Here is a 23,440-nt window from a genome sequence, read left to right as displayed (position 1 = left end):
CACACACACACACACACACACACAGCTCCCACTGGTGACTAATGGTGTCACAATAAACATTTGGCTCAGTTGTGGAAGTGATGTATCCTTCATGGGAAATTTGCCATGATAGAGGCTGTGAAGCCCAAAAAAGTGCAGCAAGAAATGTTGTGAAGGTGTTCAGAAATGTACTTCTAAAAGTGGGACCAGACACAGTACAATACTGTACTCAAACACTAGGGGCAAAGTAGGCTGCTATTCATGATTTATGCACTTGGCCAATGTCACCAAGGATATGAAGTGAGCTAGATCACATGCAAAGGGGCAGTTTGGGCACTGCTCAGGTGGCTGACCAAAATAGTTCACAATTCAACTCTTGATGATATACAGAGGTAAAGTACTATCATATTACATGTTGAAATTGTATATTTTAGGTGTTCCTTTTTCACTATAGTTGAGTCAATTCTAAAAAGCATCTAAATTAATTTACCAAATAATACATTGTCCATTATATATAATCATCCTTTATAATACATTATATTAGTCCCAATTAGTTTTAAGACCAGTTTTTGTACAGTCAAGTCTAAATGTTTAGTTATTTAGTTAAATGTTTAATGCGGAGTGTGATATTTGTTTGTTTGTTTTTACAACAGGTTTAACTCACGACCCTCTCCATGCGAGTTTCCCCCCATGGTTTCCCAGAGGTTCCTTAATCCTAGCTATATGTAAATTACAGCCAATAGATGCTGTTGTTGAGTTGGACCGGGATTAGTGGAGGCGAATGAGTTTCAATTTTACTGGATTAGCTACAGAACAAAGAAACGGGACACACTCCACTGTTAAAGAAAATAGAAAAAACGGGGGAAATAGAAAAATAATCTCGGTGATAACGTTTTGCTAACGAATTTTGTGCAGTAATGCTTCAGATTACAAGGTTTCGAAACCCCGATATTAATGCTAGATTTTAGATGGGAATTCTACCCAGCAATTTCGGTTGGATTAAACGGGGAATAACCATATTCCGGGATTGACAGTGTAAAACAATTTAAACGTTGATGTTGGTAAGGTATGCATCATGTTATTGTAACATTTATCAACATTCAAACATAAAACCGTGTCTTTTGTATACACGTGACTTTTTATGACTGTACAAATTGTGAAATTACAGATTAGAATTCTGGGGGAGGAGATGGGCCAGCTCGATTGAACCTTCTCGCTATTTCCATAGCTAGCTAGCTAGATGCGGACAATGGTATGGGCAAAACTGTATGTTGTTATGTTGCTAAATTGTGTATTTGATATGTGTACAGCCAACCGAGCAACATAATTTCGCAGAATGATGTACGACGAGTCTTGGTTGGGTGTTCGCACGGATGGTTTAGCTAACGTTAGTAAGAAAGCGAATTTAGCTAGCTAGCCAGCTATCCGGTCATTGTTTTTGTTGCCTGTTATTAGCTAAAACGGGTGGCATAATACATTTTGTGTGTTGAGTATAAATTAAGACATTTTTCAAGAGCACGTCAACCATTTTACTTTAGTGAAAGCTTACTGGTTAGCTACCTAGCCAGTTTAGCTAGCTAATTAAATTAGACTCAAGCGTTTTGTTCAATCTTGTCAACGTGATCTAGCGAGCTAGCAGGCAGTCCACATAGACATTGGTTGAAAAACACTTTCACAACTGTCGTGCAGTTTTCTCTTCCCAATCTCATCCACTATTTTTTGCATTGATACTAACTACTCTTCTGTAGCTAACGTTAGGTAGTTAGACTACATAGCTAGCTAGGTAGCTACAGTCAGGATTCAAAACTCCCCATTGTAGCTAACCTGGAGTAGGGCGTGTAGCTAGCCAGTGTACTATAGCCAGCAGATTCTGACCCAATTGATGTTATGATTGTTTAAACTGAGCTGCACTGGGGTCGACGGTATTAATTGTTAGATTAAGACAATGTGGAGCAGGCACGAGATATAGGTCGGAAAACGTACCTGCAGGGATGGGATGTGCCACTGTTATGCAAATTTGACCTATATCCAAACTGATACATTAATACGATTGAAATACTGCTATTTTACTGGAAAACTGCCCTTGTTCTAGGGCTAGATTGTAGAAGCCACCACTGCCTTTCCAGCCAATCAGCTCCTTTGTTGTGGAATGGCACACAATGGCTGCTGTGGGTACTGCTAGCTAGCACGAGGATGAAAAGGCAGCTTTCCAGAAAAAATAGCAGTCCGTTCAATCTTCCGTGTGTAACAGTTAGGATAATGGGACAAATCGGAGCACAATGCAATTTCTAATCACTGGATTGAGGTATGTTTTCGACCCAGTGCAGCTCAGTGTAAACAAGTGTAACGGTAGGGTCTTAATCTGCTGACTAGCTAGTTTACTATCATGTCATGAACATATCACTGAAGTTCACCTCAAACAAGCTTCACATGCAGTTTACCCAATGCATGCATTACCTGAGACATGATGTAAAAGCAGCTAGCTACAGTAACCTATGCCATGCCACAATTTTCTAAATTATATTAATTTAGTAGACACTCTTATCATACCTCTAATTGCTCCTGTAAATCGCTATGTGCCTGGCAGAGGACTTGTGGTTACTGGCCCAAAGATCCCGCTAGGCTACCTCAGTAAATGTTACAAGTAGGGATGTGACAAATGGACAATTTTACTTTAAGGTGCTACACATAGGATATTTAGGAATTTTTGGATTGTAAATTTAAAAATGTCCATAATATATCTGCATCAATAGTGGAATGATAGTGTTTCACAGTCTTACTTACCCACCAGTGTTGTGATATTCATCTATTGATTTCTCCCGCTGGTCTGGCATCTCAAAATGGGGAAAACTGTTTTGAGTTTGTTGTTGTCTAGGGAAATCGGGTCAAGTGGCCAGTGTAGAAAGCACTCTGTCATTTCCTGGTTGCTAAAACTTCTACACGGTTTGCTCAATTGCCATTTGCGTGAGAACATTGCTGTGAAATGTCTTTTTGTTTTCAATAACAAACAATATAGTTTTTACAGTTGTTTGAAGCTGGTGGACCAAAACTGAAAGTAAAAGGCTCGAGTCTCTGCCAAATTGCGGGGGGATGAGGGAGATTTGTTTTGAATGCAGCCTAGTGGTGTTGTAATTCACCAATCTTCCATTTAATGTTGAAACTTTTTTTTAAGTCAGTTTTCCTTTTAAACAACAAGAAAATAAACATACAATTCCACATCAATTCACAATGCAGAATAATGGTTATATTACATATGTATTAGAGGTCGACCGATTAATCCGAATGGACGATTAATTATGGCCGATTTCAAGTTAATCAGCATTTTTGGACACCGATTATGGGCGATTACATTGCAGTCCATGAGGAGACTGCGTGGCAGGCTGACTATCTGTTATACGAGTGCAGCAAGGAGCCAAGGTAAGTTGCTAGCTAGCATTAAACTTATCTTATAAAACAATAATCAATCTTAACATAATCACTAGTTAACTACACATGGTTGATGATATTACTAGTTTATCTAGCTTGTCCTGCGTTGCATATAATCGATGCGGTGCCTGAATTTATCATTGAATCACAGCCTACTTCACCAAACGGGTGATTTAATTAATGCATTAAGCGCATTTGCGGAAAAAAAAGTATTGTCGTTGCACCAATGTGTACCTAACCATAAACATCAATGCCTTTCTTAAAATCAATACACAAGTATATATTTGTAAACCTGTATATTTAGTTAATATTGCCTGCTAATATGAATTTATTTTAACTAGGGAAATTGTGTCACTTCTCTTGCGTTCTGTGCAAGTAGAGTATGGGTATATGCAGCAGTTTGGGCCGCCTGGCTTGTTGTGAACTGTGTGAAGACTATTTCTTCCTAACAAAGACTGTAATTAATTTGCCAGAATTGTACATAATTATGACATAACATTGAAGGTTGTGCAATGTAACAGCAGTATTTAGACTTTTTATTTTTATTTTTTATTTTTTATTTCTGTGTGTTATTATATTATAATTAAGTCTATGATTTGATAGAGCAGTCTGACTGAGCGGTGGTAGGTAGCAGCAGGCTCGTAAGCATTTATTCAAACAGCACTTTCCTGCATTTGCAAGCAGCTCTTCGCTGTGCTTCAAGCATTGCACTGTTTATTACTTCAAGCCTATCATCTCCCGAGATTAGGCTGGCAATACTAAAGTACCTATTAGAACATCCAATAGTCAAAGGTATATGAAATACAAATGGTATAGAGAGAAATAGTCCTATAATAACTACAACCTAAAACTTCTTACCCGGTAATATTGAAGACTCATGTTAAAAGGAACCACCAGCTTTCATATGTTCTGAGCAAGGAACTTAAACGTTAGCTTTTTTACTTGGCACATATTGCACTTTTACTTTCTTCTCCAACACTTTGTTTTTGCATTATTTAAACCAAATTGAACATGTTTCATTATTTATTTGAGACTAAATTGATTTTATTGATGTATTATATTAAGTTAAAATAAGTGTTCATTCAGTATGATTGTAATTGTCATTATTACAAATATATCTAAAAATCAGCCGATTAATCGGTATCAGCTTTTTTGGTCCTCCAATTATCGGTATCGGCTTTTCTTGGTCCTCCAATTATCAGTATCTGCGTTGAAAAATCATAATCACTCGACCTCTAATATATTTGACCTTCTCAGGAGATAGTTTCGAAGTGCCACTGAACGTGCATATTACTTTTATTTTTGTATTTTATTTGACCAGGTATGTTGACTCAAGCTGACCACACAGCTCACATGCGTGAGCGCTGCAAAATACATTTACACATACATGTTATTCAATCATTGCACACACCCTGACCGCGCGCCTCACGAGCGTCTGCGTGGCCAAGCGCTAAAATAGAAATAGGTTCTATTTGTGACGCTCAACGCGCTGTATGTCCAGCCTCTCCCATCTCCTCGTTGGTTTTTAAGAGCATATACCCACGTGCCATCTCCTCATTGGTGTTTAGGAGCATATACCCACGTGGGTGATTGAAAGATGAACTGACGTCCACACTCCAGTCGGTTGTAGTAATGCATTGTAAAGATGGTTGCCAACCGCCATATGAAGTCCAAAGAAGTAAAAAAGAAGCCTGAGGAAGGAGGAGAGATGACGAGAAAGGAATTCAGTTTACCGTTTTATTTGTGGATTAATTGTCGGAATAGAGGACCTTGTGCATTTCTGGTAAAATAACAACCCAATGTTGATATCCCAGGACAAATTAGCCAGCAACAGCAAGCTAGCTAAATTGCCATAAATGTTATTAATGCTTTTCGACCTGTCCCCAAATTAATATAATTGTTTCGGAGTCTATGATATTTCAATCTGCGTGTCGGTTTCGTGTCTGGTGTGGGTGTACAAAATCAACATGCATGTGTGCGTCGGTTTGGTCAGCATGTAAGAAGCCAACCTTACTAGTTACCACAGTCAGAAAGTCATATACCCATCTTCTTTCTACAATTTCTCTTCTTAAAATGTGATTTTAAACCTAACCTTAATCACACTGATAACCTTGTGCATATCCTTTAAATGAAGATCAAAGAACACATTTGTACTTTTTATGCATTTTTACAATATAGCCAATGTTGACATTGTGGCTGTGGTAGCTAGTGGAAACCTTACTGAAGCACGTTATTCCTACTACTCTCAATTGGCCTCCCCTTACTCACAGGGAACTTCTTAGGATCCCTCTCTCTGGACCCATCTTCCTCTACTACTCTCTTCACTGCCTCTTCATATGACACCTGTACTACTTGGGGGTATATAGTGCTACCATTTTACTCACATATGTACCTACATATTTTAGCTGTGCAACCTGGATTTTTTAAATTTAGATGCCCCAAGTAATAATTCTAGCTTTATTACCTCAAATATTTGTCATTGTGCTCCTAAATTTCTTTGTGTGCGCATACAGCTTTCAACTTAGGTGCGCGTGTGCTCCTTGTAAAAAAAGAAAAAGAGTCCAGCATAGAACCCTGCTACTCTGACCCTGGCAACCTTGACCTGTCTTTCTCTTGCTGGACACTTTTGATCTCCAGCAATATGGGTACCCCTACAGTTAACATGCACAGCTTTCCCCACTAATACTACATATTCCTTTGTCTCATGCCCTCCTGCACACTTCTCACATCTAGGAATCTCCCTCCTACACACTGCTGCATCATGACCATAAGATGAACCTGTGAACTGTGAACCTCAGTTGTTCCGTGTATTTGAACTAATCCAGAACTAGCTGGATCTCCAAACTGCATTCCCCTGCTCAGACGTAGCAATCATCAACCAATGTGTGCAACGTCATCGACTGCAGGTGGGCACCAGACTACTATACCATATGATGTGGTAAGCTGATACGTAAAATACTTATCCAGGTGTTATAAGATCTGGCATGCGTCAGCAATGTCTGAGCAGAGGAATGACTCATGGCTATGCCTATCCCACAACGCAGGCATAATAGCCTAGCTGATGCACGTCTACAGCCTCTGGGATCATGCCTGGCATGCCAAAGATAAACATAATTCATTAAAAGTCATTGATCAGCACTGAGCCTAACAATTTAGATACAGTTGTGGTATTCAAAACGTCTCCGGACCGCAATGGCTTGTTAAGGGGTATAAGCAAGTGTTGTGTATCAATGGCAGCGAGTGCCACAAGCCTCTTAGTGCAAAACCAGCTCAGAAAACCCTTATACCCCTTCTGAGTACATTGTAGCCTAATAACTCTGGCTAAATAATGCTTGGGCAATTATTCAACAAGTAAAGGATCAGCTTAGCCCTCTGTAGCCTGCAGAGGTTTACATGACATGAAGGAAATAACAGTGCCGGCTTCCTGGGGGGACTCAAATGGGTTAGGATGTCATTAGCTGGAGCATTTAAGCATGGCAGCTAGAGCAGCATTTTATCATTTTAAGATCAAGGCGTTACTCTCATACCAGGGAAGTGTTCTGAAGTGTAGCCATACTGTTGTGGTTGTTTTTTGTTTCTTAGGTAGAGGCTAGTTTATCTCACAATCAAGGCACAGGCAAAACATTTTAGGTACTGTAGTCTGGTGGTATCATAAATGTTGTAAGACTAAGCTATATTTGGGCTACAGTCTGAAATGATTTGCTGTAAGGCAAGAGAGGCTACAATTGCAAATAGTTGAGTTGTTTTTGTTTTGTCCTTGCCAAAGGTCAAAGATGGCAATGTTTTTTTTTAGAATAGCCCTTTTGTATTCCTATATATATTATAAATTACCAAAGCAACAAACCTAAAGCTTTTTCAGTCACATGCACCTTCATTAATAATTGTGTTTGACATCAACAAGTGAAATTGGAACCGGAACCATATTGGTTCATTTGCATTTTTCCATCTCAACATCAGTGGCTGTGTCAATTTCCATGCTCTTTGTTTTGACATTGTACTTGTGACATTGCATTTGAAGTAGCCTAACCACTGCCAGCCAGAAAACACTTCATTTGAGTTCACTGGTGGTGGCTTTCTCTGGCTGCGAACAAAATGACGGTGCCCCCCTTCTCAATTTTTCGTGTGCCTCTGTTGCCTTAAAGATGGGAGTGAAAGAGGCCATCTATTTCGGTGGTGTAATAGTTTAAGGGGCTTATGTTTGCTGTTGGTTCAGGGGTCGGCCCTATTCAGACAGGCATATTGGTGCAGTTGAGACTGTCTCTCTCTCTGCCCTCCCTCACTGTCTATGGTTTGGGGCTGCCCTGAGAGGCTAGGATAATGACTCCCAGTGTCTGGAGAGATTAAAGGCCGGAGCTGCATTGTTCAAATGCCTCGAGATTAGTTTCCAAGGAGCAGATTGCTGTTGCCATGAGAACGCAGTGCCTGGAATTAGGATTGGGGGGGGGGGGAGATTCTTCTTTTTATATGCCCCACTCTTTCCATCCCACTTTTATTTACCCATTCTTTCCTTGACTTTCTATTGACACTGATTATATTGTCCAGTTAACATGTTTGTGATGAATGTTAGGCCTACTCCCCTGCAAATAGACTAATTGACCCTTTTCTAAGCCCCACCCCCTTGGTTACTGTTGAGCAAGAGCAACGTGAAGTTCATAGGTGCACATCAAATTTGGTGTCAGATGACAGCTGAGTCTATTTATTTTAAGACATACACTGTATACACTTTTTTCAAAAATGTTCCATCCTAAAAATGTGGAATAAGTAAAGGCTTTGATTTCTGTTCAAACAGATGGAAAGGTGGTCTTAGAAAACATCTAGCAGGGAAAGTCTTAAAATCTATTAGAAATACATCAAACCACAATTATGTTAAAAACCCTGGCAACTAATATCAACATTTTATATTGTTTTTCAGAAATTATTTTCCGTCTGTAAGTTAAAAAAAAAAATATGTAGCCTAGTGTCTTGTCAATGTGTTACCAAAAATCTACATATCTTTAAGATATTTTATAGTTTCTCTCCTTCATGAGGGAGGATAATGAAAGTTCACAAAAGTAACAAGTAAAGGTAGACCTACCAATTAGTTTGTGTTTTTGTGATAACAATTTGTTTTTCTATTTATTAAGTAATTAAAACAAGTCATTCTGTTACCAAATTGGTAACATAAACCCTTAAAAATCTGTAACAGAATTACTGCAACTGAACTGGCTACCATGGGAATTTATAGTAGTCACAAACCAGTTGGGTCACCTGCTACTATCCCCCCTTCCACTAACATACTGTTATGCTCAGCACAATGTTTTCTTTCTGTTTCTGTCCTGTGGTGGTCAAAACGAGTGTGAAAAATGTCTGGACAACCGCTCCATCTCTCTCTCCCCCTGTCTCTCTTCTATCTCACTCGCTCCAGTTAATGTCAGCTCTCTCTGTCTTTTACTGACACCTACCCATGAGCCCCCTCTCTTTCCATACTGTAACCAGCCCTCTCACCCACAGAGCACCGACCGACATCAGACGATGAGAAATAGTTGAAATTTGATCAGTCAAAATCTGAACCAATCATAAACGACTGTTTCACAAGTTTGGACAGCAGAGTAAAGAAAAGTAGAGTATAGTACTGTACAGTAGAGTTTAGAACAGTACAGTAACTCTACTGTGCTGTACTCTACTGTGCTGTACTGTGATGTTCAAACTTATGAAGCAGACGTCTATGATTGGTACAAATTTGTTCCGGACCAACCACATTTGGTCTTGTAATAGCCAGTGTGTAGAATAATACCCAAACATGCAAAGGAGGCTAGGAAATGTTTCTACCTTCTGTGTACCTATTTAGGATACATCACCATGAAGAATATGATATTCATAATTATGCATTTCTGTATAGTGTTTCTGTATCATTCTGTTACTGGGTGTTAATCCACTTCAGTTACTGTATTACAATAAACAAAATAGAGGTGTCATATCATAGCTGACACTCCATTCTTTCTACAGACATCTTTAAATTTGGAGTAGATACTTAAGAGTTTTTGGAAAATGTGGTCACATAAACTGAGGGAGATTTTACCATCATTCTGTTATCAAACTATACATCTGCACAGTTTTTTGAGTAAATGTGTTTGTTACATTTTCAGTGGAAATTGTTAAAAGTAATCAGTGTGAATAGAATTATATGGTTTGTTTAACTTTGCAATCAATGGTTTTTGTTTGACATTCTTTTTAAAGTAAAAAATCGGAATATCAGCGTCATTGGAACATTGCCCTATGACAACTCGGACAACATTTTTCTGGGAAGCCCAATTCCCCGTTCAAACTAGTGGAGAAAACCCCTCAGAATGATTTCAGACTGTGTTTTTATTACTCGGTGAAAATAAAACACAAACTAACCTTTGCTAATCAGGAGCCTCTCGGATATGTTGTGGTGGACTGTTATAACAATTGCTTCACTGGAACCTGGTAAAAACATTTTTTTTAGTGTGGCTAGCCACTGGATGACTGAATGCACTGTCAGCATGTAGCTACTAACCACTTTTGGAGCTAATGAATGCTCTCAAATTATATCCTGATGTCGACAGCAGATGAGGGTTAAATACATAATATAGCGAACTTAGCTAGCTAACATACATTTGGTGAAAACAAGGTATAATTAACTGGCTAACTGGCATTAGCAGCATTTTCAATGGTGGCCAATGCAGCTAGCTAACAGTTTGTAACAGTTGCCATCCAATGGAGCACTGTGATTGATTGGGTGGGATTTAGCAAAGGGTCAATTATGAGTTCTCTCCTACACGGCTGTCCATTTCCCAAATGACATTGAACATTTAGGGCTGTTATGGTCATGGAATTTTGGGTGACTGTTATTTGTCAGCCAAATGACTGCGGTCATTGCTATAAAATATGCACTTTTTCTCTTTTCCACCGCTCCTGAATGCGGGGGGGCTCAACTGAAGACTTGTTTGCTACAACACCTTGCTTGTTTCCACAAAGAACGAGAAAGTTTAATCACATTGTTACCATGGAAACGGACTCAACCACAGGAATGCCTGTCTATCCCATCCATAGATATCCACTGAGTGTACAAAACATTAGGAACTTGTTAAATCCACTTCAATCAGTGTAGATGGAGGAGAGGAGATGGGTTAAAGAAGGATTTTTAAGCCTTGAGACAATTGAGACATGGATTGTGTATGTGTGCCATTCGGAGGGTGAATGTGCAAGACAAAATATTTAAGTGCCTTTGAACGGGGTATGGTAGTAGGTGCCAGGTGGACCGGTTTGAATGTGTCAAGAACTGCAGCGCTGTTGGGTTTTTCACGCTCAACAGTTTCGTATGGGTATTAAGAATGGTCCACCACCCAAGGACATCCAGCCAACTTGACACAACTGTGGGAAGCGTTGGAGTCAACATGGGCCAGCATCCCTGTGGAACGCTTTCGACACCTTGTGGAGTCCATGCCCCGACGAATTGAGGCTGTTCTGAGGGGGAAAAAGGGGTGCAACTCAATATTAGGAAGGTGTTCCCAATGTTTTGTACACTCAGTGTAGCATGACCATACTATTTTTAAGGTCCCTGTCTTCAGTCAGATGTTCGTTTCACATACACAAAAAAGCATAAAGCATTTATGATGATCTTCATCTATAATCGCCTGTTACACGATTATACAATTTCCGTGCCAGCCCTAAATTCGAAATTAGGCCTAATCAGGAGCAAACGGAATTTGGGTACATTTTTCTTTCAATTCCTAGACAATTCCAACCTCTACAGTTATTTGCTGAGCTACCTTCTAAGGAGAGCAAATGAAGGATGAAGAGATTCAAATTAATATTTAGAGATATCTTTAATTGGCTGACAAAGGCTTATCGTAATTAGCTACTTTCGCATGTGTGTGACGGATTTGAGTATTAGCATATTACATGGAGGGTATTACCGCCACTTTTAAAAGCCTCTTAATGAGAATAAACTTCCCCCTCCACCCAAATGACCCCCATCCTACTGCCATGTTTTATCACTATTCAAAATGCAGCCAAACCCCGTTGTCAAATCAAATGGGCTTCTTGTTGTTTTATTGGTGCGATGAATGGCAGATCAACGTTGTGTGCATTTGGTTACTGCTCAATCATTTGTAGGCTTTTGCTACCTTAAATGGCAGGACATGACTTTGTCTACCTAGCATATGCCATATACTTAGACCATATATACACAGCCTCCTTTTCTACAGACGTGGGTAAAACTGAATCATTGTTCAGTGTTTTACTCAGAACCGAACTCTGGGGTGAAGTTTCCCCTATGTACAGATCTGGGATTACCAATCATAACATTAACCACTAGTGAGTAAAATTCTAAACTGACCCTAGATCAGTGTAGGAGCAACTTCATCCTACTCCCAGAAGTGACTGATGGGATGCAGACGAGATACCATCCACATTTATGTAATCTACACAGGCAGACACAAATGACTGTTTCGGTTCATCTTCTTGATAACTTCTTGAAAGCCCTCTATTTTGTGTCCCCTCAGAAGAGGAATGGCACAGATGAGGAAGTCTGGATGTGACGGGATAAGGACTAACTCCCGGACTGAGCTGCGGGTCCCACAGGTGTCGGCCAGACAGGAGATCCTCACCAGCCTAGTGTCTGCGCTGGACTCAGTGGTAGGACCACTAACACACACACACACAGACATACACATACGTTATTAGTTTTGCCATGGAAAAAACATGAAAGATTGATTTGTCAGGCAGTGTTATTTCAATGACTCCTTACAAAATCAAATTTGGCAATTCCATGGGAGCTGAAAATATTTTTGGTATTTTGGATTGTTCTGGCAATTCTCACATTGGCAGGATGGATTTTTGAAATGCTTTTTACATTTGTTTTGCAAACCATTAAAAAATCATGATTAAAGTGGCCATTTTTGGCAATTTTTTTAGACCTATACATGCCTCCTGTAAGACCCTATGATCTGTGAAGTACATGATACAGACAACATCTTGGTGTCATTATACTCCTTATGGTGTTCTCTCAAATATATGTATTGATTCCAAATTAAAATGTCACATTAATTTATTCATCATTAAAAATATTAATATCTCAAAACTACCCATTTTAAGACTTTGTTTAGAACAATATACTCTACAATTACATCAAATTGCCAGAGTGGGCTCTCTGCTAATTCTGAAGATATGCTACATTTTATGAGCACCACCAACACAGTGAATGGGAAAATAGATTCAAAGGGAACTCCAAATCAAATTTATTTATATAGCCCTTCGTACATCAGCTGATATCTCAAAGTGCTGTACAGAAACCCAGCCTAAAACCCCAAACAGCAAGCAATGCAGGTGTAGAAGCACGGTGGCTAGGAAAAACTCCCTAGAAAGGCCAAAACCTAGGAAGAAACCTAGAGAGGAACCAGGCTATGTGGGGTGGCCAGTCCTCTTCTGGCTGTGCCGGGTGGAGATTATAACAAAACATGGTCAAGATGTTCAAATGTTCATAGATGACCAGCATGGTCGAATAATAATAAGGCAGAATAGTTGAAACTGGAGCAGCAGCACAGTCAGGTGGACTGGGGACAGCAAGGAGTCATCATGTCAGGTATTCCTGGGGCATGGTCCTAGGGCTCAGGTCCTCCGAGAGAGAGAAAGAAAGAGAGAATTAGAGAGAGCATATGTGGGATGGCCAGTCCTCTTCTGGCTGTGCCGGGTGGAGATTATAACAGAACATGGCCAAGATGTTCAAATGTTCATAAATGACCAGCATGGTCGAATAATAATAAGGCAGAACAGTTGAAACTGGAGCAGCAGCACAGCCAGGTGGACTGGGGACAGCAAGGAGTCATCATGTCAGGTAGTCCTGGGGCATGGTCCTAGGGCTCAGGTCCTCCGAGAGAGAGAAAGAGAGAAGGAGAGAATTAGAGAACGCACACTTAGATTCACACAGGACACCGAATAGGACAGGAGAAGTACTCCAGATATAACAAACTGACCCTAGCCCCCCGACACATAAACTACTGCAGCATAAATACTGGAGGCTGAGACAGGAGGGGTCAGGAGACACTGTGGCCCACTCCGAGGACACCCCCGGACAGGGCCAAACAGGAAGGATATAACCCCACCCACTTTGCCAAAGCACAGCCCCCACACCACTAGAGGGATATCTTCAACCACCAACTTACCATCCTGAGACAAGGCTGAGTATAGCCCACAAAGACCTCCGCCACGGCACAACCCGGGGGGGGGGGCGCCAACCCAGACAGGATGACCACATCAGTGACTCAACCCACTCAGGTGACGCACCCCCTCCAGGGACGGCATGAGAGAGCCCCAGTAAAGCCAGTGACTCAGCCCCTGTAATAGGGTTAGAGGCAGAGAATCCCAGTGGAAAGAGGGGAACCGGCCAGGCAGAGACAGCAAGGGCGGTTCGTTGCTCCAGAGCCTTTCCGTTCATTTTTCTGCATCATTTTTGGACAGAAAGTTTCTGATTTTTGCAATGTTACGTAGATGGAAAAAAGCTGTCCTTGAAATGGTCTTGATATGTTCTTCAAAAGAGAGATCAGGGTCCAGAGTAACGCCGAGGTCCTTCACAGTTTTATTTGAGACGACTGTACAACCATTAAGATTAATTGTCAGATTCAACAGAAGATCTCTTTGTTTCTTGGGACCTAGAACAAGCATCTCTGTTTTGTCCGAGTTTAAAAGTAGAAAGTTTGCAGCCATCCACTTCCTTATGTCTGAAACACATTCTTCTAGCAAGGGCAATTTTGGGGCTTCACCATGTTTAATTGAAATGTACAGCTGTGTGTCATCCGCATAGCAGTGAAAGTTAACATTATGTTTTCGAATAACATCCCCAAGAGGTAAAATATATAGTGAAAACAATAGTGGTCCTAAAACGGAACCTTGAGGAACACCGAAATTTACAGTTGATTTGTCAGAGGACAAACCATTCACAGAGACAAACTGATATCTTTCCGACAGATAAGATCTAAACCAGGCCAGAACGTGTAGACCAATTTGGGTTTCCAATCGCTCCAAAAGAATGTGGTGATCGATGGTATCAAAAGCAGCACTAAGGTCTAGGAGCACGAGGACAGATGCAGAGCCTCGGTCCGATGCCATTAAAATGTCATTTACCACCTTCACAAGTGCAGTCTCAGTGCTATGATGGGGTCTAAAACCAGACTGAAGCATTTCGTATACATTGTTTGTCTTCAGGAAGGCAGTGAGTTGTTGCGCAACAGCCTTTTCTAAAATTTTTGAGAGGAATGGAAGATTCGATATAGGCCGTTCGTTTTTTATATTTTCTGGGTCAAGGTTTGGCTTTTTCAAGAGAGGCTTTATTACTGCCACTTTTAGTGAGTTTGGTACACATCCGGTGGATAGAGAGCCGTTTATTATGTTCAACATAGGAGGGCCAAGCACAGGAAGCAGCTCTTTCAGTAGTTTAGTTGGAATAGGGTCCAGTATGCAGCTTGAAGGTTTAGAGGCCATGATTATTTTCATCATTGTGTCAAGAGATATAGTACTAAAACACTTGAGCGTCTCTCTTGATCCTAGGTCCTGGCAGAGTTGTGCAGACTCAGGACAACTGAGCTTTGAAGGAATACGCAGATTTAAGGAGGAGTCCGTAATTTGCTTTCTAATAATCATAATCTTTTCCTCAAAGAAGTTCATGAGTTTATCACTGCTAAAGTGAAAGTCATCCTCTCTTGGGGAATGCTGCTTTTTAGTTAGCTTTGCGACAGTATCAAAAAGGAATTTCGGATTGTTCTTATTTTCCTCAATTAAGTTAGAAAAATAGGATGATCGAGCAGCAGTAAGGGCTCTTCGGTACTGCACAGTACTGTCTTTCCAAGCTAGTCGGAAGACTTCCAGTTTGGTGTGGCGCCATTTCCGTTCCAATTTTCTGGAAGCTTGCTTCAGAGCTCGGGTATTTTCTGTGTACCAGGGAGCTAGTTTCTTATGAGAAATGTTTTTAGTTTTTAGGGGTGCAACTGCATCTAGGGTATTGCGCAAGGTTAAGTTGAGTTCCTCAGTTAGGTGGTTAACTGATTTTTGTCCTCTGGCGTCCTTGGGTAGACAGAGGGAATCTGGAAGGACATCAAGGAATCTTTGTGTTGTCTGTGAATTTATAGCACGACTTTTGATGATATTTGGTTGGGGTCTGAGCAGATTATTTGTTGCAATTGGAAACGTAATAAAATGGTGGTCCGATAGTCCAGGATTATGAGGAAAAACATTAAGATCCACAACATTTATTCCATGGGACAAAACTAGGTCCAGCGTATGACTGTGACAGTGAGTGGGTCCAGAGACATGTTGGACAAAACCCACTGAGTCGATGATGGCTCCGAAAGCCTTTTGGAGTGGGTCTGTGGACTTTTCCATGTGAAAAAGATTAGAATATTATCCGCTATGACTACAAGGTCCGATAGGAATTCAGGGAACTCAGTGAGGAACGCTGTATATGGCCCAGGAGGCCTGTAAACAGTAGCTATAAAAAGTGATTGAGTAGGCTGCATAGATTTCATGACTAGAAGCTCAAAAGACGAAAACGTCATTTTTTTTTTTTGTAAATTGAAATTTGCTATCGTAAATGTTAGCAACACCTCCGCCTTTGCGGGATGCACGGGGGATATGGTCACTAGTGTAGCCAGGAGGTGAGGCCTCATTTAACACAGTAAATTCATCAGGCTTAAGCCATGTTTCAGTCAGGCCAATCACATCAAGATTATGATCATTGATTAGTTCATTGACTATAATTGCCTTTGAAGTAAGTGATCTAACATTAAGTAGCCCTATTTTGAGATGTGAGGTATCATGATCTCTTTCAATAATGACAGGAATGGAGGTGGTCTTTATCCTAGTGAGATTGCTAAGGCGAACACCGCCATGTTTAGTTTTGCCCAACCTAGGTCGAGGCACAGACACGGTCTCAATGGTGATAGCTGAGCTGACTACACTGACTGTGCTAGTGGCAGACTCCACTATGCTGGCAGGCTGGCTAACAGCCTGCTGCCTGGCCTGCACCCTATTTCATTGTGGAGCTAGAGGAGTTAGAGCCCTGTCTATGTTGGTAGATAAAATGAGAGCACCCCTCCAGCTAGGATGGAGTCCGTCACTCCTCAGCAGGTCAGGCTTGGTCCTGTTTGTGGGTGAGTCCCAGAAAGAGGGCCAATTATCTACAAATTCTATCTTTTGGGAGGGGCAGAAAACAGTTTTCAACCAGCGATTGAGTTGTGAGACTCTGCTGTAGAGCTCATCACTCCCCCTAACTGGGAGGGGGCCAGAGACAATTACTCGATGCCGACACATCTTTCTAGCTGATTTACACGCAGAAGCTATGTTGCGCTTGGTGATCTCTGACTGTTTCATCCTAACATCGTTGGTGCCGACGTGGATAACAATATCTCTATACTCTCTACACTCGCCAGTTTTAGCTTTAGCCAGCACCATCTTCAGATTAGCCTTAACGTCGGTAGCCCTGCCCCCCGGTAAACAGTGTATGATCGCTGGGTGATTCGTTTTAAGTCTAATACTGCGGGTAATGGAGTCGCCAATGACTAGAGTTTTCAATTTGTCAGAGCTAATGGTGGGAAGCTTCGGCGTCTCAGACCCCGTAACGGGAGGAGTAGAGACCAGAGAAGACTCGGCCTCTGACTCCGACCCGCTGCTTAATGGGGAAAACCGGTTGAAAGTTTCTGTCGGCTGAATGAGCGACACCGGTTGAGCGTTCCTACAGCATTTCCTTCCAGAAACCGTGAGAAAGTTGTCCGGCTGCGGGGACTGTGCCAGGGGATTTATACTACTATCTGTACTTACTGGTGGCACAGACGCAGTTTCATACTTTCCTACACTGAAATTACCCTTGCCTAGCGATTGCGTCTGAAGCTGGGCTTGTAGCACAGCTATCCTCGCCGTAAGGCGAGTACAGCGACTGCAATTAGAAGGCATCATGTTAATGTTACTACTTAGCTTCGGCTGTTGGAGGTCCTGACGAACCGTGTCCAGATAAAGCGTCCGGAGTGAAAAAGTTGAGTAGGAAAAAACAAAAATATAAACGGTAATTAAAAAGTAAAAACCGTAAATTTGTCAGGTAGCAAAACAGGTTGGCAACAAAGCGCACAGCAACTCAAAAACAAGTCTGCAAGTCGTGACCGGAAATGACGTGATCAATCGTGATCACTACAGTCTGTCTCTGTCTCCAGCTGCTGGTCACTTGCTGAATGTGCAATCCTAAAGGAGACTGATTGTGGTTAATTTTAATTTATATGTATAAAATGGGCCATATCATGAAAGGGTAACTCAACCCCAATTTCAGCCTTTGCCCAACCCCAAAAAATGCAGTCAGGGGAGAAGTTGTGGGTGGGGGAAATTGCTCATAAACATTAATTTTGGGTGTGGATAAACATAGTTGTACCTGATCCCAACACGTTCTCACTAAAGCGTACTTACCAGAAGTCCACTAGCACGCTCTGATAATAAAATGATGTGCAACGCGAGCAGTTACGGCTCTGGACAGTTAGCTCACCGTGGTAAGGTACCAACCAAGTTTGCCTTGCTCAAGGGCACATCGACAGATTTTTCATCTAGTCTGCTGGGGATTCAAACCAGAGACCTTTTAGGTTACTGGCCCACCGCTCTTACCGCTAGGCTAGCTGTCGCCCCATCGATTGCCACTTGCGGAGTAAGTTCGAATACCCCATGGGGCACAAAATACATCTTTTGAAATTTGTATTTTTGGTACTGTGTTGGGAAGAAAAGTGCAATCGTCACCTTAAATGAAGATTAGGTGCTCAATTCAATCCAGCCCGCATTGCTGGGGTGGCAGGGTAGCCTAGTGGTTAGAGCGTTGGACTAATAACCAAAAAGTTGCAAGTTCAAATCCCTGCGCTGACAAGATACAAATCTGTCGTTCTGCCCCTGAACAGGCAGTCAACTGTTCCTAGGCCGTCATTGAAAATAAGAATTTGTTCTTAACTGACTTGCCTAGTTAAATAAATAACAAATATTTTTTTAAAAATTGCAATATTTATGCAGTAGCTATTTTTCCAATGGTCAAATGAACTTAGATTGGTTACTGTATAAAAACCTACAACTGCTGCCGATGTGACCCCTCTCACAGGTATAATTTGACTTTTTAGAAGTGTGTGGGCACTGTATGAATGTTGTAAATAAGGGAGTAGCATTCACAACCATTGAACTATGAGCTAACTCTTCGTGGACTGTGCCACCAATCAGTAATAGTGGTTGGTAAAAAAAATACAACAATTTAACATGACCAAAATTGTCATCTATTTCATTGTTACGATGGATGTAGCTACGAATATAAACGTATAGTCCTCATAGCCTACATTTTTTCTCTTCGTAAAAGCACAGATGTTTATGAAACAGTAAGCAAAAACATTGAATTTGGTCGTATGCGGAAATGTTCCTTACACTCCACTTACCAGGACCATTGCCAAATTGGGCGCGCTGTCACCTGCTTTTATAATAAGCCTTGAGGTGTTACCACCCAGAAGAGTTTATTTCATACCGAACCCCTCCCTTGAGATGACTTCTCAAGGTGCCTCTCTACATCATGATTTCAATGGTATAGTTGAACCGCTAGTGGCAAAAGGAGCTAGATTTACTACTAAAATACCAAAAAATAGCACTTTTGTAACGAACTGTCAAAATGAAGAACAGAATTGGAATGTTTCACTAGAATGCCAAGAGTGTGCAAAGCTGTCACAAAGGCAAAAGGTAGCAACTTTGAAGAATCTCAAATATATTTGGACTTGTTTAACACTTTTTGGTTACTAAATGATTCCATATGTGTTAATTCATATCTTACCTATTCTACAATGTAGAAAATAGTTTTTTTTAAATATACAGTTGAAGTCGGAAGTTTACATACATTTCGATTGGAGTCATTAAAACTTGTTTTTCAACCACTCCACAAATTTCTTGTGAACAAGCTATAGTTTTGGCAAGTCAGATACAACATCAACTTTATGCATGACACAAGTAATTTTTCCAACAATTGTTTACAGACAGATTATTTCACCTATAATTCAATGTATCACAATTCCAGTGGGTCAGACGTTTACATACACTAAGTTGACTGTGCCTTTAAACAGCTTGGAAAATTCCAGAAAATGTCATGGCTTTAGAAGCTTCTGATAGGCTTATTGACATAATTTGTGTCTATTGGAGGTAAACTTGTGGATGTATTTCAAGGCCTACCTTACAAATCAGTGCCTCTTTGCTTGACATCATGGAAAAATCAAAAGAAATCAGCCAAGACTTCAGAAAAAAATGGTAGACCTCCACAAGTCTGGTTCATCCTTGGGAGCAATTTCCAAACGCCTGAAACGCCATGTTTATCTGTACAAACAATAGTATGCAAGTATAAACACCATTGGACCACGCAGCCGTCATACCGCTCAGGAAGGAGACGCGTTCTGTCTCCTTGAGATGAACGTACTTTGGTGCGAAAAGTGCAAATCAATCCCAGAACAACCGCAAAGGACCTTGTGAAGATGCTGGAGGAAATGGGAACAAAAGTATCGATATTCACAGTGAAACGAGTCCTATATCAACTTAAAAGGCCGCTCAACAAGGAAGAAGCCACTGCTCCAAAACCTCCATTAAAAAAGCCAGACTAAGGCTTGCAACTGCACATGGGGACAAAGATCGTAATTTTTGGAGAAATGTCATTTGGTCTGATTAACCAAAAATGTAACTGTTTGGTCATAAAGACCATCGATCGATATGTTTGGAGGTAAAAAGGGGGAGGCTTGCGAGCCGAAGAACACCATCCCAACCGTGAAGCACGGGAGTGGCAGGATCATGTTCTGGGGGTGCTTTGCTGCAGGAAAGACTTATGCACTTCACAAAATAGAGGGCATCATGAGGCAGGAAAATTATGTGGATATATTGAAGCAACATCTCAAGACATCAGTCAGGAAGTTAAAGCTTGGTTACACATGGGTCTTCCAAATGGACAATGACCCCAAGCATACTTCCAAAGTTGTGGCAAAATGGCTTAAGGACAACAAAGTCAAGGTATTGGAGTGGCCATCACAAAGCCCTGACCTCAATCCTATAGAAAATGTGTGGACAGAACTGAAAAAGCATGCAAGGAGGCCTACAAACCTTATTCAGTTACACCAGCTCTGTCAGGAGGAATGGGCCAAAATTCACCCAACTTATTGTGGGAAGCTTGTGGAAGGCTACCCAAAACATTTGACCCAAGTGAAACAATTTAAAGGCAATGCTACCAAATAGTAATTGAGTGTATGTAATCTTCTGAACCAATGGGAATGTGATGAAATAAATAAAAGCTGAAATAAATCATTCTCCCTACTATTATTCTGACATTTCACATTCTTAAAATAAACTGGTGATCCTAACTGACCTAAGACAGAGAATTTTTACGAGGATTAAATGTCAGGAATTGTGAACAACTGAGTTTAAATGTATTTGGCTAAGGTGTATGTAAACTTCCGACTTCAACTGTATATATATTGAAATTAGTAGGTGTGTCCAAACTTTTGACTTGTACTGTATATACACTGCTCAAAACAATAAAGGGAACACTAAAATAACACATCCTAGATCTGAATGAATGAAATATTCTTATTAAATACTTTTTTCTTTACATAGTTGAATGTGCTAACAACAAAATCACACAAAAAATATCAATGGAAATCAAATTTATCAACCCATGGAGGTCTGGATTTGGAGTCACACTCAAAATTAAAGTGGAAAACCACACTACAGGCTGATCCAACTTTGATGTAATGTCCTTAAAACAAGTCAAAATGAGGCTCAGTAGTGTGTGTGGCCTCCATGTGCCTGTATGACCTCCCTACAACGTCTGGGCATGCTCCTGATGAGGTGGCGGATGGTCTCCTGAGGGATCTCCTCCCAGACCTGGACTAAAGCATCCGCCAACTCCTGGACAGTCTGTGGTGCAACGTTTGTGGATGGAGCGAGACATGTCCCAGATGTGCTCAATTGGATTCAGGTCTGGGGAATGGGCGGGCCAGTCCATAGCATCAATGCCTTCCTCTTGAAGGAACTGCTGACACACTCCAGCCACATGAGGTCTAGCATTGTCTTGCATTAGGAGGAACCCAGGGCCAACCGCACCAGCATATGGTCTCACAAGGGGTCTGAGGATCTCATCTCGGTACCTAATGGCAGTCAGGCTACCTCTGGCGAACACATGGAGGGCTGTGCGGCCCCCCAAAGAAATGGCACCCCTCACCATGACTGACCCACCGCCAAACCGGTCATGCTGGAGGATGTTGCAGGCAGCAGAACGTTCTCCACAGCGTCTCCAGACTCTGTCACGTCTGTCACATGTGCTCCGTGTGAACCTGCTTACATCTGTGAAGAGCACAGGGCGTCGGTGGCGAATTTGCCAATCTTGGTGTTCTCTGGCATATGCCAAATGTTGGGCTGTAAGCACAACCCCCACCTGTGGACGTCGGGCCCTCATACCACCCTCATGGAGTCTGTTTCTGACTGTTTGAGCAGACACATGCATATTTGTGGCCTGCTGGAGGTAATTTTGTAGGGCTCTGGCAGTGCTCCTCCTGCTCCTCCTTGCACAAAGGCGGAGGTAGCGGTCCTTTTGCTGGGTTGTGTCCCTCCTACGGCCTCCTCCACGTCTCCTTATGTACTGGCCTGTCTCCTGGTAGCGCCTCCATGCTCTGGACACTACGCTGACAGACACAGCAAACCTTCTTGCCACAGCTCTTATTGATGTGCCGTTCTGGATGAGCTGCACTACCTGAGCCACTTGTGTGGGTTGTAGACTCCGTCTCATGCTACCACTAGAGTGAAAGCACCGCCAGCATTCAAAAGTGACCAAAACATCAGCCAGGAAGCATAGGAACTGAGAAGTGGTCTGTGATCACCACCTGCAGAACCACTCCTTTATTGGGGTTGTCTTGCTAATAGCCTATAATTTCCATGTGAAATTCGTCAATCAGTCTTGCTTCCTAAGTGGACAGTTTGATTTCACAGAAGTGTGATTGACTTGGAGTTACATTGTGTTGTTTAAGTGTTCCCTTTATTTTTTTGAGCAGTGTATATTTAAAAACAAATTGGCGTCAGAAAACATTGTGAAGTGAACCACTGTGTAATATAGTTAAATATGTGTACATGCAAATACAACCAAAAGTATTTATACAGCAAAAATGGCTAGGGATTGTAAGAAGTCGGAAGAAGAGTCAATGAATAGAACAATATTCTAAATGTTGATTAAGTGTACTTTGAGCCTCACAGTAACACTAGGAAATGTTTTTCTTTATTCACTCTGAAGCTGTGTTTGAATACTCATACTAACCATACTATTTGTGACGTAAATTGAGTATGTAGTATGCTTATTGGTCATAGTATGGATGTTAGTAGTATGCCAAAAGATGTACTACATTCGCCAAAATACGAAGTATACAAGGAGTGGACACTATTTCCAGGCTCTTAGGGCCCATAATGTTAATATTCAGAAAATGGGTGTGGATTCACAACATTTTCAGATTTGAAGAAAATTGAGGAAAATATACTGCCGAAGTCCGACCAGAGCGGATTCAAATTCATTGCTTTAACTAATTATGACAACTGTTGAGCAATGTAATGACTTTTCAAATAAGTTACACGTTATGGTGGCTGACAATTTGTTAGCTACGCTAGCCTTACAAACTACATAGCATATCATTTCTGCAGTTGCTTGTATATACCGATATGTTAGCTAGCTAACTAACGTTAGTTGGCTACTAACACATCAAACTTGACAGTATATTAACTATATGCTATCTAACGACCCACCATTTATTGACTTGATTATTCACGTCATTCTTAGCTTAGTTAAGTGGTATAGTCGTTATGCGTTCTCAATGGACATTGTTATTGAAGTCGTAAGATGTCTAGCTAGTAATTTGTCCGCTATGTTAACAATCTAGCAAGAAGTTGCATAGCAACAGCATCTACTTCCGGTAGAAAGGCGAAGTGCTAGTACACTCAACTGAAATGATACCGTTCATTTACAGTA

The 23,440-nt window shown here is 41.2% G+C and overlaps 1 protein-coding gene across 7 annotated transcripts in view; it reads left to right on the top strand.

The window, feature by feature from the left end:
• Positions 1–303: 303 nt before the first annotated feature.
• Positions 304–23,440, top strand: part of LOC139420761 (general transcription factor II-I repeat domain-containing protein 1-like) — a 52,418-nt gene continuing 29,281 nt past the window's right edge. For 2 of the 7 annotated variants that reach the window (XM_071170978.1, XM_071170977.1), the window contains exons 1-2: positions 1,136–1,231; positions 11,913–12,045. In XM_071170978.1, coding sequence (XP_071027079.1) covers positions 11,920–12,045 — 126 coding nt within the window. In that variant the 5' untranslated portion in view covers positions 1,136–1,231; positions 11,913–11,919. Of the gene's footprint in view, positions 372–632; positions 3,397–11,912; positions 12,046–23,440 lie in introns of those variants that run through there. The other 5 variants (XM_071170973.1, XM_071170975.1, XM_071170976.1 and 2 more) reach the window with 5 other exon arrangements.

Source organism: Oncorhynchus clarkii, chromosome 12 (assembly GCF_045791955.1).
Source record: "Oncorhynchus clarkii lewisi isolate Uvic-CL-2024 chromosome 12, UVic_Ocla_1.0, whole genome shotgun sequence".
Lineage (NCBI taxonomy): Eukaryota > Metazoa > Chordata > Actinopteri > Salmoniformes > Salmonidae > Oncorhynchus > Oncorhynchus clarkii.
This window is presented reverse-complemented; position numbering and strand designations above follow the sequence as displayed.